The following is a 14,467-nucleotide window of genomic DNA, read 5'->3' as shown; positions in this document are numbered from 1 at the left end:
TAAGTTTCTCAGTTTTTAAAGGGGTGACTGACCTGCTTATGTGAGCCTCATATGTGAAACTTTAATAAGACATTGCTGGGTAAGTTGTTAAGCATCTTATAGGAATGGCAGTGACACGCCTGCGTCATATTTATAGTGCTTCTCATGTGCAGACACTAGGCACTGGGAGTTTTCCATACCTCTTTATCCTCCCCACAGCCCTGTAAAGAAGGCACAACATTATTATCCCCATTTTACAAGCAAGCAAATTGGTCTAGAAGGGTTAATTGACCAGTCTGAGAATCCATAGCTAGTAAGAGGCTGAGCAGATGTTTGAACCAAGGTCCCCAGAGCCTCTACTCCAGGCAGGTAGCACAGTGATGAAGATTTGGGTCCTCTTATCGAGCTGTCCAGCCCTCCGAGACTGTCTTGCCTTCAGATGATGCCTTCTTAGAGTTGTTCATTCTTGGGGGCTTAAGCTGGTTCAGTTTAGTGTATAGGACTTGGTGACCCATCTGTATTCCATTTTGGAAGTTGTGGTAGGAAATATTTACAGAAGGTTTCTTTTTGGTTCAAGCTAGTTTGCTGGGTGGTTTTCGAAATCCTTTTGAGTTAGTTCATGTTCCATCCAATAAGACTGTTAATGCTTGGGCATTTCTGGGGGCTGGGCAAACCAGTCTGGTTCATTGTGTTGTGTTTCCAAGGCTCACCTGGCTCTGTGTGGCTTCTCCAGCTCCAAGTTTGCTCTCTTGTTTCCATCCCAGTTGGAGAGCTGCTTTCACGAGGTACCCCGTTTTGCTCTCAGTCTTGGGATCATTGCTGAGTCGGGGCCTCTTTCGGGAGCCTTGCTCTCTGGAGGCACAAACTCTCCATGGGCCCGGCATTCCCCAGCCTCCATCTCCCAAAGGTGTGAACCTACATCATCCCAAAACGGCAGCCCTTCTAAAGGCAGAGACCTGGCGTTGACCCTGAGAGGGAAGGAGGCCCGTGCTGGCCTATTTTGAATCTTTGTAGTATAGTGCGGAGGCTGATGCCAACCCCAGGGGTGCAATTCTCTTCTTGAAATGAACGTAAAAATGAGAGTGGGAAAAGGAAAAGGAGCTTGGATAGCTTTTCTGGGAGAGGAAAAGAAAATTGTCTTCAAGTCTCCGAGGGTGTGTTCTTCAGTCAACAGAGAGCAGGTATCTTCATATTTTCCATCACAGAACATAGTGTACGGGGAAGAGGGTGAGGCAGCCCCACATCGAGGTGTAGACATGGACTCAGGAGCCAGAACGCCTGGGTTCAGATCCCTCATAATCTTGAGCAAGTCATTTAACCTCTCCCGACCTCAGAGTCCTTAACCACAAAGTGGGAGAACTGTGGCATTTTTTCACAGGGTTGGGTGAGGAACTTTTAATTTAACAAACAAGCACTTAACATGGCATTTATTATGTGTAAGGAACTGTTCTAAGCACATCAAATATATGAAATACTTTAATCTTCTTGATACCCCTCTGAGGTAAGGCATTACACTATTCTATTGATTCTAAGATGTGCGCTGTGTTAACTTCTCTGAAATGGGATGCAGCTGACTGCAAGGATCATTTTAACTGTTGGAGAATTGGGAGACCATTCCAGGCAGAAGGATGTCCTAGCTTTTTGAGAACCTGCAGGAGCACAGAGGAATCAAACAAAGAAGAACTCTTTCCAGCAGGGCCAGGCACATTTGCCTCCAGTGCTGCAAACAGCTGCTGAGGCTCTCCCTGCTAGAGGGAGCTCCATGAGGGCAGGGGCTGTATCTGTCCCATCCCCCTGTTGTGTCCCCAGCATCATCTAGCCTGGCACAAAGGGCCTGCTCCACAGCTGATTGTTGAATGAGTAAATGAAGACTCTGAGGTTGCCTTCCCCGGAGTAACCCAGGCCCTCCCTTCCCACCCCCAGCGACTTTTCACAAATGCATCAGTCCCTGGAAGTCTCTCTCCCATGATCCCTGGCCACCTCATTAGACTCTGCCTGGAGGACCGCAGAGGTGGGTCAAGACACCACCTCACCTTGTTTCACCAGGCATCTTGTAAGCAGCCATCACTATTAGAGGTAGAGAGCGCCTCCGTATTCCTGGGTGAGGACCAAACATGTGGCCCCTGATAGCCAAATACTGTTTTACACTTAATATGACCCTGTGTCATATTAAGTTTTTTGGTACCATGTTCAATGAGTCACAGTTGCCAGTGCCTTTTGAAGCATATACGATCACAATCGTAAATAATTAGTATGATTTTCCATTTAAATCTTGCCGACTAGACCCTACATTCCATGGGAACAGACACTAAACTTCATGACGACAACATATACTGTGTATAAATGAACTAGTAACAGCACGTGTGCATCAAAAGGTACCTTTCCAGTGGTGTGAAATTTATCGAGGGAGGTGAGGGAAGCAGGACACAGTGAAGGAGACGGCAGCTGTGAGGTGAGGGCTGTGGTGGGTCATAGTGGGACTTTTGACACCAGGTAGCAGCCAGTTTAAATCCTGGCTCTTCCATTTCTTCACCAAGGGATACTGAATGGGCAATAATATAACTCTGGGACTCAGTGTTTCCATCTGTGAAATGGGGCTTATCTTGGTGCCTGCTTCCTAGGGGGTTGTCGTGAGGATTACATTAGATAACACACAGGACTGCGGTATCTGATACATTATAATTGCTCCGTGCACATCAGCAAATGTTACTGGTACTGTCACCTTCATGATTTTCTCTCTGTGGTCAGGACTTCAACCCCCTCTGCGCTGTCCCTGGCTAGTTACTTGGCCATTAGGCTTTTCTGCCAGTTATTTTCATTTATTTGTGAGGTATTCATTTGCTTAAAATCAATTCCTCCCAAGCTAGATTGCCCACCTGCCATGGCTCTGCATGGAGGGAAGAAAGCAAGAAAGTATGTGTGTGTGTGGGGGGGGGGATGGTGATGGCGATGGCGGATGCGGGGAGATGGAGTGAGCCTGGCTCTGCTGAATACATATAATCAATAGGTGAAATCGACATGTTCATAAAAGTTGCAGGCCCTGCTGGGTGAGCTGTTTTCAGCGGTGTCAAGAAATGCATCTATTTCATTGTTCTCTTCTTGGGGCCAGGAGAGTTTCCGGCATCACCCTCAAATCAGCAGAACAGCCTGTGAGTGGAGAGCTCAAGTCATCCCCCACTGTCACCACCTTCCATCCACGGAGTGTTTGGGGGTTAAGATATCAACATAAACCTGGGAGCTTCTTTGCTTCCAAGAAGAAAAGGAACTAAATTCACTGAGCCGTGAGCATTCATTGATTCACACAATATTTATTGTGTACCTGTCATGTACCAGATGCATTTTTAAGCACTATGGGTTCAGCAGCAAATAAGACAGACGCACAGCTGGACCCTGCCCTTGTGCCCTGAGTGTCTGGTGGGAGATGGACATTATACAGCTGTCATGAGTGCCATGAGGTAGTTGGGGTCAGGGGAGCCTTTCCTGACGACTTGGAGTGAAGCTGTGACCTGAAGGGTGAGTGGATCCTGGCTAGGAAAAGGCAGGGAGGGAGGAGAGCATCCAGGCTGTAGCAAGCCCCCCACAAAAAGGCCCTCAGGTGGAGGGGGCAGGGTGCAGGTGATCAGAAGGGGAGGGCGAGGGACGTGTGGGATGGAGGGGGCTGGCAGCATCCAGGCTTAGCAGGTGCATGGGGAGTTACAGTGGGGTGCCTGATCTTCACCCTGAGAGCACAGGGAGGTCAGTGAAGAGAGAGAAGTGATCACGCTTATACTGAGATAGGACCACTCTGGCGCCTGTATGGAGAATGAATTACACCTGGCCAACTGAGAGGCAGAGACCCTTGTAAGGGGCCCTGTGGAGTGGCGGTGGGACGTCGTGGGAAAGTGGACTCTAGAAGTACAGCAAAGGAAAGGAGTGGGTGGAACTGGAAATATTGCAAAGCTAGACTTGACAGATGGGTGATTCATTAAAGGTGGTAGCTGAGAAGGAGGTCAGAATGACGCTAGCATTCGGGCTAGTGGTGGTCGCTTTCCCGAGGTGGGGTTGTGGGAAGGGGAGCAGGTTTGGCTAGAGGATGCAGCTTAAGCATTCAGTTTTGGACACAATGAGTTCAAAATGCCAGTGAGACAGCCGCCAAATGGAGATGCCATGTAGCAGGTAGGTATATGAGTTTGCAGCTAAAAATAAATCTGGGTTGATGGCAATGTAAGTATTATAGGCACCTCTTTTATCAGATGGAGTCCAAAGGGTGCTTCCCATTCTAGCCAGCATAGCGTCATGAAGTGGGGGCTACACCTAGAAGTTTCCACTGCGAGATCCATCTTTCTCTCTGCGACCTTCAGCAATTCATCTAACCTTTCTGTGCGCCCCTGTCCCCAGCATAAAATGGTGGTAGTTATGTCTGCTTCAGACTACCAACAGCACATGTTTGAGGATCCATGAAACTGAAAATAAAACATGTGGGGCTCTTTGGAAATAAGAACTATGTTAAAACAAGGAGTTATTATAGTTGTGTGTAAGCCGATGACAAGCAGAAATACAGCCCCAAGGCTCAGTATTGATTTTGGTCCTGGTCCTTTCCGAAGCCAAATAAATCTGACATTCCTCCCCTCAAGTGCTGGCTGATCTGATGGCAGGTCCCTAGCTCCTAGCTCCTTGCCCCTGCTCCAAGGTTACGTCCTTTCTCGGCTCAGGCCATATCCAGCACCCCTACACCTGCCTGGGCTGCTCTGGCTGCCCTTGCCACCCCGGTGGGTGGTTACAGGGAAGATTCCAGTTGTGAAGTTGGAGCTTGGCCAAGAGCAGATGCCCTCTGATTAAACTGGGGACGGCCTGCCAGAAAAGCAGAACTTGGATCTGCAGAGCAAGGGGTTTAAGGGCAACCAAAGGAAACATCTCCAGACAGTTTTCAAACGTTAGGGTAAATTGAGGTTTATGCAATTTGCTTCTATCCTTCATGCAGGGTCTCCCCTGGTGGCGCAATGGTTGAGAATCCGCCTGCCAATGCAGGGGGCATGGGTTCGATCCCTGGTCTGGGAAGATCCCACATGCTGTGGAGCAACTAAGCCCGTGTGCCACAACTATTGAGCCTTCGATCTACAGCCTGTGAGCCACAACTACTGAGCTTGCATGCTTCAACTACTGAGTCCACGTGCTGCAACTACTGAAGCCTGCGTGCCTACAGCGCGTGCTCCGCAACAAGAGAAGCCACCGCAGTGAGAAGCCCGTGCGCAGCAGCAAAGACCCAACGCATGCAAAAAAAAAAAAAAAAAAAAATCATTCATTCAATTATTGGATATTTATTGAATGGCCACTGGATGTCAGGCTGTGAGTTAAGCCTGGGGATACAGGAGTGAAAAAGACATTATTTTTGTCTTCCTGGAATTAATATTTGCATTGGAAGAGAGAGAATCAAAGGGACAAAATACTCTTAAGGGAACAACCAAATGCAAGGATGGAGAGTAGTGATGTGGTTGGGATGGGGAGGGCCTATTTTAGATGGGTGGTCAGGGAAGGCTTCAATGAGGTGGTGTCATTTGGGCTGAGATCTGACGCCCAAGGAGCTGACCTTTGAAGAGCAGTGAGAGGACCGTTCAGGCAGAGGGCGCAGCCAGTGCAGGGGACCCAAGGTGAGAACATGCTTGGTGTGTGTGCAAAGCCATGAGCAGGAGTGTGGCTAGAATCCAGGGAATCACGGCACGAGGGAAGGGGCCAGATGGGGCAGGGCTTTATTGATCATGGGAAGGAGTTTGGAGATTTGTTTCAGTGTCATGGTGAGCCACTGAGCAGTTTTATACAAAGGAGTAATTTCTGTTTTAAAGATTGCTCTGACCCCTGAGTGGATATGGGTTGGAAGGGAAAGAAAAGCGTCAATGAAAGTAGCCAAGAAGACACTCTTCCAGGTGGGAAGTGACAGCCAAGTGGACCTGACGGTGCCCGTGGAGGTGGAGGATGAGGAAGGACTGGAGGGGAGTCTGGAAGTGGAGGGGATCGGCTTGCTGATGGACGGGCAGTGAGGGACCTGGGAAATGGAAGGACTGAAGATGACTTGTAGGTTTCTGACTTCAGCAGCCACGTGGGTGGGGAGACTGTTATAGGGAGGACTCAGAGCACAGGTTCATGGAGGGAAATCTAGACTTCTGATTTGACCTGGTAAAGTTTGACATACCCATGGGGCACCCAGAGGAGATGTTGAGTATGAAGTTGGACATACAGCTGGAAGTTATCAGATACTTCTGGGCTAGAAATGCACCTGGACCATCTCAGCACAGGACAGGATAGGAACACCCAGGGAAAGGGTTTAGACAGAAAGGACAGAGAGCTTTGGCTTGAGCCCTGAGAACTTCTGGTCTATACGTGGGAGCGCCCAGCGGGAAGTAGGAAAGCCAGGAGGGATAGTGTCACAAGAGCCTGAAGGAACCTCTCAGAGGTTAAGGCGGGGTGTGGGGGACCGAGGGCTGCCCACGCGGAGGAGGTTGCTGATGGTGACAGGTCATGTCTGTTAGCTAGTGAGGATGAAAGACAGAGTGGGTGGAAAAATGAATTGGAGCTGAGAAGGCAGAAATGACACCTGGGGATGACTCTCTGGAGAAGTTTTGCCATCAAACTGGGCAGAGAAATGGGGCAGTAGCTGCTTACTTGGGTTTCTATGTGAAAGTAAGAAATGTACTCTCCATCATTTCTAAACCTCTCTCCTGCTCTGATACCCCCAGGACATGATATTGAAATCCCTAAAATATTCCCACGGTAAAATAAACTGTGGATGACGTGTAGTCCCCAATATAATAGTTGTGACGTCACTCCTTTTCTCCCTTTTAAGAAAGCTTCTAGGAATGTAAATCAGTCAGAGTAATGTTGGGATAAGCATCTGCTACTTTTTAGGAAAAAAATCATAATCCAACTTCTACACATTAAACTACATGCAACCAAATTATTCGCAGTACAACTGACAGCTGACCGTATCGCACATGCTGGGGCATGTGGGCTGAGAAGCGTGTGGTTCCAGACTATGGTTGGGTACCATTCATTCATTCATCAAGTATTTTCTGAGCAGTTGCTTCATGTCAAGAGCTTGGCTCTGGGCACGGGGAACAGTGGTGAACAAGCCAAACTTGTCCCCTGCCCTCACAGAGCTCCAGGCAGCCAGGGACACAGACATGGAGTGAATGATTTCAAGTGCAGTAAGCTTACCGCTGAGAAGCATTGTGTTCTCAAGGAGAAAGTCACCAGCATCCTGGCCTCATCCACAGGTTCAGCAAGTCTGCCTGGAGAAGCCAGTGTGACTAAGCCAAGGGGTGAAATCAGTGAGGCCAGTGTTGGGGGCAGGTGTGGTCAACGGCCCAGGCAGAGGTCAACGCCCAGTGCTGGATGGAACCCATCTCCACGGAGGCCCATGCCAAGGCCAGTCTGTCCAGGAAGTCAAGGAAGGAGGAGGGGGTGGCATGAGAGGCAGCTGGAGAGGGGGGCAGGGCCAGCTGTGCAGGGCCTGGAGCCCTAGTCTTGAGTTTAGTCTTTATCAGAAAGCAACATGAAGAGATTTAAGAGTGTGCTGAGGGGAGATGGGTGACTGTGTCCGACCTGTGCCAAAAGAGCACCCAGCTGTCTGCGGAATGGGTTGAGATTGTACAGGAGAAAGGCAGCAGGTAAGTGTCCCCTGCACCCAGGCAGGGGCTGCACGAATCCCTTCCAGCCCTTTTGATCAGACTTGCCTGAGGATCTGGAAAGCCGATGGGGGTTGGGTCTCCTGCTTCTGTCTCCTGTCCCTGAAGCCTGGCCTGGTTCTCCTCCTTCCCCTCCCTCCCCTCTAGGAAAACCCAACAGGCTGGTGCTGGGGCTAGTTCCCAAGGGGGTGGGGACAGAAGTAGATACGGGCTTCTCTGTATAAGAACAAACACCAAGGGATGCCCACAGGGTCAATGTGGTGACACAAAGCTGTGGAAATGATAGAAATGGAGGCCAGAAGGACTGTCTTAAGAGACTGACAGCAGGTGGCATGGGCATGGACGTGCAGAGATGCGGGTGGGTGCATGACCTGGGATGGGCAGTGCAGAAATTCACTCATCTCCGGGAGGCTCTCCTAAGGAATGCTGATTCAGCAAGTCTGGGGCGTGAGCCAGGAATTCCCGTTTTTAAGAAGCCCTCCCCTCCCCCCATCGAGGTGATTCTGACTTAAGTGGCCCCACCACCTTGCTTTTGAGAATGCCTCACACGTTGGTCCGCTTCTTGGCCTTGATCCTCAGTCTCCTCAGCTGTCTCTCACCAGCTTGGGCCTGAAAGCTTATTTCATCCCTGCATTGAGATGTGGCTAACCAGATCCCCGGCAGCTGGACCAGGGGCGGCGGGGCTTTCAGGCGCGCCCACAGCAGCGCGCGGCCGCCAGGGGTCGCCAGAGGCCTCGGCTCGTGCGCTCGGGCTCCTCCGCCCGCGGACGCCGCGCCCGAGCGAGCCTGCGAGCGAGCGGAGCCAGAGCGCTGCGGGCTCACAAAGCGGCAGGACGCTGGGCGGCGGGTGGCAGGAGCGCAGGGGAGCGAGCCCGCCGGTCAGCCTTCTCGGCGACCGCGCCACAGGAGCTTGAGCAACTCGGACGCGGGGACCCGGGCCGGGCCCCAAGGTACGTGTCCCGCAGAACCCCGCGCCCCAACTTGGCGTAGTTGGGACCTCCCCGCGGCCACCGGGGGGCTGGCGGGTCAGGGCCTGGGGCTATCTCCGCGCGCCCCTCTTTCCCCGAGGCGGCAGGGCGGGCGAGGGGAGACCCCCCCCCCCCATTCAACCGGAGCCTGGACTGCTGCTCGGAGCCCTCTTCCCCGTCTCCCTACCCCGGGGCTCTGGGCACCGTCTCTGGGAGTGCCGCTTGCGGACCGAGGGCTCTCCGTTTTTTGGGGAGGGGTACTGAAGCCCCTATCCGAGAGTGGCGGCCAGTGGGGCACCCGGAGAAGAGATGACAAGGTCCTCTATAGTTTGATAGCGGCCCCTAATTTGTGACGCAGCCTCTTCATTTGTAACTGAGCTCCCCATTCATGAGCGGGGTCCCTAGGTCTGTAGATCCGCCCCCGGTGTGCGAGGGCTGACCCTGTCCCTGCTGGGAGATCCCCCCACGCCGACAGCGGGGGCCGGTGGCGGAGGCGTTCAGCCCAGGTCGCCCGGCGCGGGGCTCGCCACCGCCCTGGCCTCCGGCTCACCGCCCCCGCGTGCCCCTGCCCCGCAGATGCCAGCCATCGCGGTGCTCGCGGCGGCCGCCGCGGCGTGGTGCTTCCTCCAGGTCGAGAGCCGGCACCTGGACGCGCTCGCAGGAGGCGCGGCCCCCAACAACGGCAATTTCCTGGACAATGACCAGTGGCTGAGCACAGTCTCCCAGTACGACCGCGACAAGTACTGGAACCGCTTTCGAGACGTGAGTACAGCCGCCGCCGGGCCCTGCGGGGGGCGGGGGAGCCTCTCGGAGGGCGCCTCTGAAGCGGGTGGGGAGGGCACTGGGGCAGCCTTCGCAGGCAGCTTGTCGGTTCGGGGTTCCTGGGCTTCATCTTGCCTGAGAGGAACTTTAAAGAGAACTTCGAAGGCTTGATGCTCTCCGCCTGTTACCTGTGGCCCAGGTGTGTGTATTCATAGGACTGGGGGAGGTGACTGTACTAAACATGGTGTAAATAGCGAGCAGCTGCGGAGGGAGAGGCTCCTTAAGCTTCCGAGTTCTCCTGACGCTGGTGGTTGACTTTGCCAAGCCCCCTGGAAGACCTCCCTAGGCAGCGGCAATTTAGACCATCTCTGGGGTGTTCCAGAAGAATGCCTGCTGCAGAGGTTAGGTTTGGGGTGAGCCCAGCTCACTGAGTAGGGAGGCAGGTGTCCCAGGAGGTTCGGAGAGTCATGGCCACAGGCCTGATACAGTGTTGGGTGGGAGCATGGTGGTTTTGACCCTTGGCGTCTTTAGGGGAAGGGGAAGGGGAAGGGAAAGGGAGCAGGCAGCTCGTGGAGTTGGTCCACCGCCGTGAGGGGGAGCCTGGGTGGCAGAGGATTGCTCCTCTGAGGGAGCTGTAGGAGGGGAGAAAGTTATTCCTGGGCACCCAGAGGCAATCTGCTGCCCGTTTCTGCCTCAGGCTGGCTGCTGCTCCCCAGGTACTCCCCAGAGGATGCCGGACGAGAGGCACCTGACGCAGTCTTTCCAGCAGATGGCATCCCCTCTGTGCTGTGGGAGCTGCTGCCAGCTCTTTCAAAGGCCGCCCCAGGTGGCTGGGGCCTTGCGCTTCTAGCGGACTAGGAAAAACTTTGGTGACACTTAACATCGGGAACTCCTGCCTTTGGGAGAGACCCATACTGCCGAGCCCCTGTTCTTGGCACAGGGCTCCTTGAGGTGGGAGATGTGTGCGCGTCACCTCCTACGCTGGATTCCTCTTAGCCCCATGCCCGGCATGCCCAGTCCTTGCAGAGGGAGGGCCTGAGGAATCCAATGAACCCAGGTGTCTTCTAGGACTTTCTAAAGAGCACCTCTCCAGGTTCCATTCCACAGGAGCCTAGGCCTTGAGTGGGGGCTTACTTATCTCTCTTCTCTCTGTTCCTCTTCCCTCTCCCTCTAGTTGATGATGGTCTTTTCCTTGAAAGAGGCTATCAAACACTTTCATTGAACAAGTTATTTGAGAGCTTACTGCTCCCCCCACCACCTGCACCATGAGATCCCTGCCACACGTCCCCCTGTCCCTGATCTAGTCTGTTAACCATCTTCGATCCCCTTTTGGTTCCGCTCCAAGGAGCCCTGCACTGACTGCCTTTGCCTGCGGCTGAAAAAGATGGCCAAGATGCCCAAAAGATGCCCCAAGGAAGCTTCCATTCCCAGACTCATATAGGGTAGGAATTATCTTGCGTTTTTCTTTCTTTTGCCATTACATTTTAGATAGAGTTAAGGGCAGATGCTTAACTCGGCTGGAGCTGGAGAATTGGGCCAGGTGTGGAGGACAAGGGCCCCTTTGCACACGCCTTGGTTCGCCTGGCAGCTGGGTCAGATGGAAAGCGGCTGTGCTTGTTGGTCTTTGGGTATGGAATGGTTTACTCTGCTTTTGTGTCTGTTCAAGGTTTTCTAGTCTAGGGTGTATCATAAATATGGAATTATTCTTGTTTCCCATTCAGATTTAAATTTTGAAAGATTGGGCTTTTCTTCACTTCTCATCTTCCTTGCAAATGGTGACATTTTAAATTCTTGGATCAGTGTTTTTATTGATACAAACCCGGCTGATCATGAAGCTCTCACCTGGGGTGCTTGTTAAATTGTAGCACCCAAACTCACCCCTTCCTCCTCAGAGATTCTGATTCTATAGTTCTGGGATGAGTGCTGGGAATCCGTATTTTAAATGAACATTCTAGGTAATGCTTGGAATGATTAGGAAGTTCTGCCTCGTAAAAATGTCCAAAGCTTAACAGAAAGAGAAAAGCTTCTATGTTCAAATGCACAGCTTTTTTGTTTCTGGAGCAATTTTAGGTGTTAGACTAATATTTTTAGCAGCATATATTCTTTTAAAATGATAATTTAATCCAGCATACTATTTTAAAAACATCCAAAATGCTTCAAAATCACAAATATCTTCAATCATCAACCATTTTATATGCTTCCTGGAGTCTTCTGTTGCTAGCTGTGGGTCAGACATAATTTAATGCCATTAACCTCTTTAAAGTGTTGTGAAATGCAAACTAGATGCTCTTTTAGGCCAAGTCCAAGTGTCTTCAGTTGGGCCTTTTACTTGGAATGACCACAGAGCCTCGGTCCCCTGGGACCAGGGACTAAAAGTTGCTTCCTACAGGAGCCAGTAGTTCAGTGGACAGTCGGTAAAGCCCCAGCTAATGGTGTCATTGCTCAGCCAGCCTGGTCGTTTTTCACTGAGCCAGGCCTTGCTTGAGGTTAGCAAAGCTCAGCTTCTCTGCTGTTGTTTTTGAGTTTTGTGGAAACCACTGATAACTTTGAAAGACCGGGCCCTGAGATTGTTATGATACTTGTGAATTTTTGAAAGTCACCGTGAAAGAAAACTTCTTGCCTTTCCCCTGACTTGTCACTTTTTTTGCATTTGGGGGAGAGATATTTAGAAGGGATTTTTGAACTTGTGAAACTGAAAACTAAGGGCTTCTTTTAGAGAGTTGATGATGCCCATTGGCGGTGGTTATTGGCTAAATTTGAAATGGAAATGGTGGTGGGCCGTGTGCTCCGTGTTCCCCTGCCTGTTGAGTGTGCTGTGATGTTGCCAGAGATGACCTGATAGCCCCTACTTAATGCTTTGAAGAGGTCCTGTTGTTCTAGATACACAAATAATCTGTCGCCTTCTTTCCAGAAGTAAAACTTTCCCAGCTACTCTGTGGCTTGTTGCCTGGGGCAATGGAGCCAGGAGGAATATAGCAACTTACAGATGTTTGCTCCTAAATGTACTGGTGGCCTGTTAGTTTGGTCATTATTCTTTTATAAAGACTAGCAGTTGGGATGTTTTGACCAGATGGAGACCCAGACTTTTGCACAGATATAGTATTAAGAAGGAGAAGATAAAGAAGGCAGATGTTTGTTTTAAGTTGTACAGTAATTTCCCACCTCCAGCTGCCCCAACTGGCGTGCTTTTAACTCCTCTGTGGTTTGAGGTTGAGGGGTCAGGATGCCACAACCATTTTCCTGATTTTTTCTGAATCTCATTTGGCTTTGCATAACCATTACTATAAGGAAATTTCCTCTGTTAATTCCTACATTCATTTGTATGTCCATTCATTCCAGCAAATATTTGACTGTCTGCCATGTGCTAGGCAGTGGCCAAAAGGGTGAGCAAGTTAAATAAATGCGATCTCTTCTCTCAGGTAACCACTTGTCTACTGGATGAAATCCTTTAACTTACGCTGTCAGTATTTCTTTCTTATTCTGTTTTCTTTTTTAAAAAGTTTTTTTCTTATAAAAGTAATACATGCTGGTTGAAATTAAAAAAAAGAAAACATTGCAGAAATAGATGATACCTAACATTTACCCAGCACTTAGTGTGCCAGGCATTGTTTAAGGTACTTTACATATAGTATCTCATTTAATATTCGTAACAATTCTAGGAGAAAAGTACTGTTGTTCTTATTTACTGGGAGGTGAAGTCTCTTGCCCACAGAGCTGGGCTGTGGAGCAGCTGGACCGGACCCAGGCAGTCTGACTCTAGACTCTTGCGAGACTCTTGCACTGCAGCCCATCAAGAGCAGAGTGGATTTTGGCTGTGAGCCTCCACTGGTATCACACTGCAAGTCTTTGCTGCTTTATGTCTGAGGGAAATCAGTGAAGAGCCTTAGGTTGAGACAAAGTGGAGTGGGAAGCCAGGCGCTGGACACAGCTTATTGTCGGGGTCACATCAGGCCTTATCTTCTGCTAATAATGAGCTTCTGATTTGATTAAAATAATATTGTTGCTTACACCAAACATGACATTTTCTTTCTTTTGCACTCATGAAACTAGCCCTGACATTTAACTCCGGAATAATTACCTTTAGCAGGCCCGAAGACTCAAGTGTTGCCTTGGCTGGCATTTATCTTACTCCAGAGTGACCTGAGTTTGTAATTCTAATGAGACCACAAGACCAGCCCACGTGCTTTTTCCTTCTTGTGCACACGCTGTGGGATTTGGTGGTCTCTGTAGCAGAACTGGGGTGGCAGTGAGCATCTGATCTGCTCATTTGATCTTAACGTCTCAGCTATAATGCGTTTCAAGGGCAAGTGAGGCTTGTTGACAGAATGGTGGCTGGCTTAGTCGGTGGGGTTGGTGACAAGAGAGGTGATGTGGCTTAGTGGATCAGTCATTAATCTGTCACCACAGAAACTCGGCTTGTAATAGAGAGTAGCAGAAAATCATTTTGATTAAACAGGTTCAAGGAGAATTAAATGAGTTTGTCATCCTGACTTTCTTTAATGAACCCACTATCTTAAAATCCCCTGTGCTAGACGACCACTGATAGAAATAATTATTTCACAGGAATCATTATAAAGGGACAATTTAAAAGTTGATAGCCCTAAGACCATTCTTGTGTTTTCTGTCCTAACCTTCAGTTTGCCCTTGTAGAGAGAAGCTAGTTTTTGCCTGGCAAGGATGGCAGAGCTTTTGCCCCAGTTGACCCTCCCAGGCTGAGTTCCCCTGAGTCTCCTGGGCCTCCCAACTGTGCCTCCACAGTACTTCAGCAGAACTGGATTGCTAGGAGGATAAGTATTCTCCTGTATGCTGATGAGACTATTGTCAAACGCAAGAACTGGTCCCAAATGGATCATCGGACCTGTACCCCACCCCGGAAGAGTGGGACATAAACATTAGCTCAACTATTTTTTCTCGCTTGGGGAGACACAGTAATGTTAGTAGTTAAATATTTTATAATAAATCATTTCTTACTCATTTACTCATTGTAGTATATTTCAGACCAAACACACTCAATATCTAAACTTGAACCCCTTCAGGATGGCTCATTTTACCTTTCCTCTGGGGAGGTGACTTTATATTCCTTAGGAAATTCCTCAGACC

At 50.1% G+C, this 14,467-nt stretch overlaps 1 protein-coding gene across 2 annotated transcripts in view; it reads left to right on the top strand.

Moving 5' to 3' along the window:
* Positions 1-8,428: 8,428 nt before the first annotated feature.
* The window catches only part of SPOCK1 (SPARC (osteonectin), cwcv and kazal like domains proteoglycan 1), a 549,728-nt gene continuing 543,689 nt past the window's right edge, over positions 8,429-14,467 (top strand). Inside the window, exons 1-2 of one of the 2 annotated variants that reach the window (XM_036848672.1) lie at positions 8,429-8,587; positions 9,182-9,367. In XM_036848672.1, the coding sequence (XP_036704567.1) occupies positions 9,182-9,367 (186 nt within the window). In that variant the 5' untranslated portion in view covers positions 8,429-8,587. The remainder of the gene's footprint in view (positions 8,588-9,181; positions 9,368-14,467) is intronic. The other variant, XM_036848671.1, reaches the window with a different exon arrangement.

Source organism: Balaenoptera musculus, chromosome 3, assembly GCF_009873245.2.
Source record: "Balaenoptera musculus isolate JJ_BM4_2016_0621 chromosome 3, mBalMus1.pri.v3, whole genome shotgun sequence".
Taxonomy (NCBI): Eukaryota; Metazoa; Chordata; class Mammalia; order Artiodactyla; family Balaenopteridae; genus Balaenoptera; species Balaenoptera musculus.
This window is presented reverse-complemented; position numbering and strand designations above follow the sequence as displayed.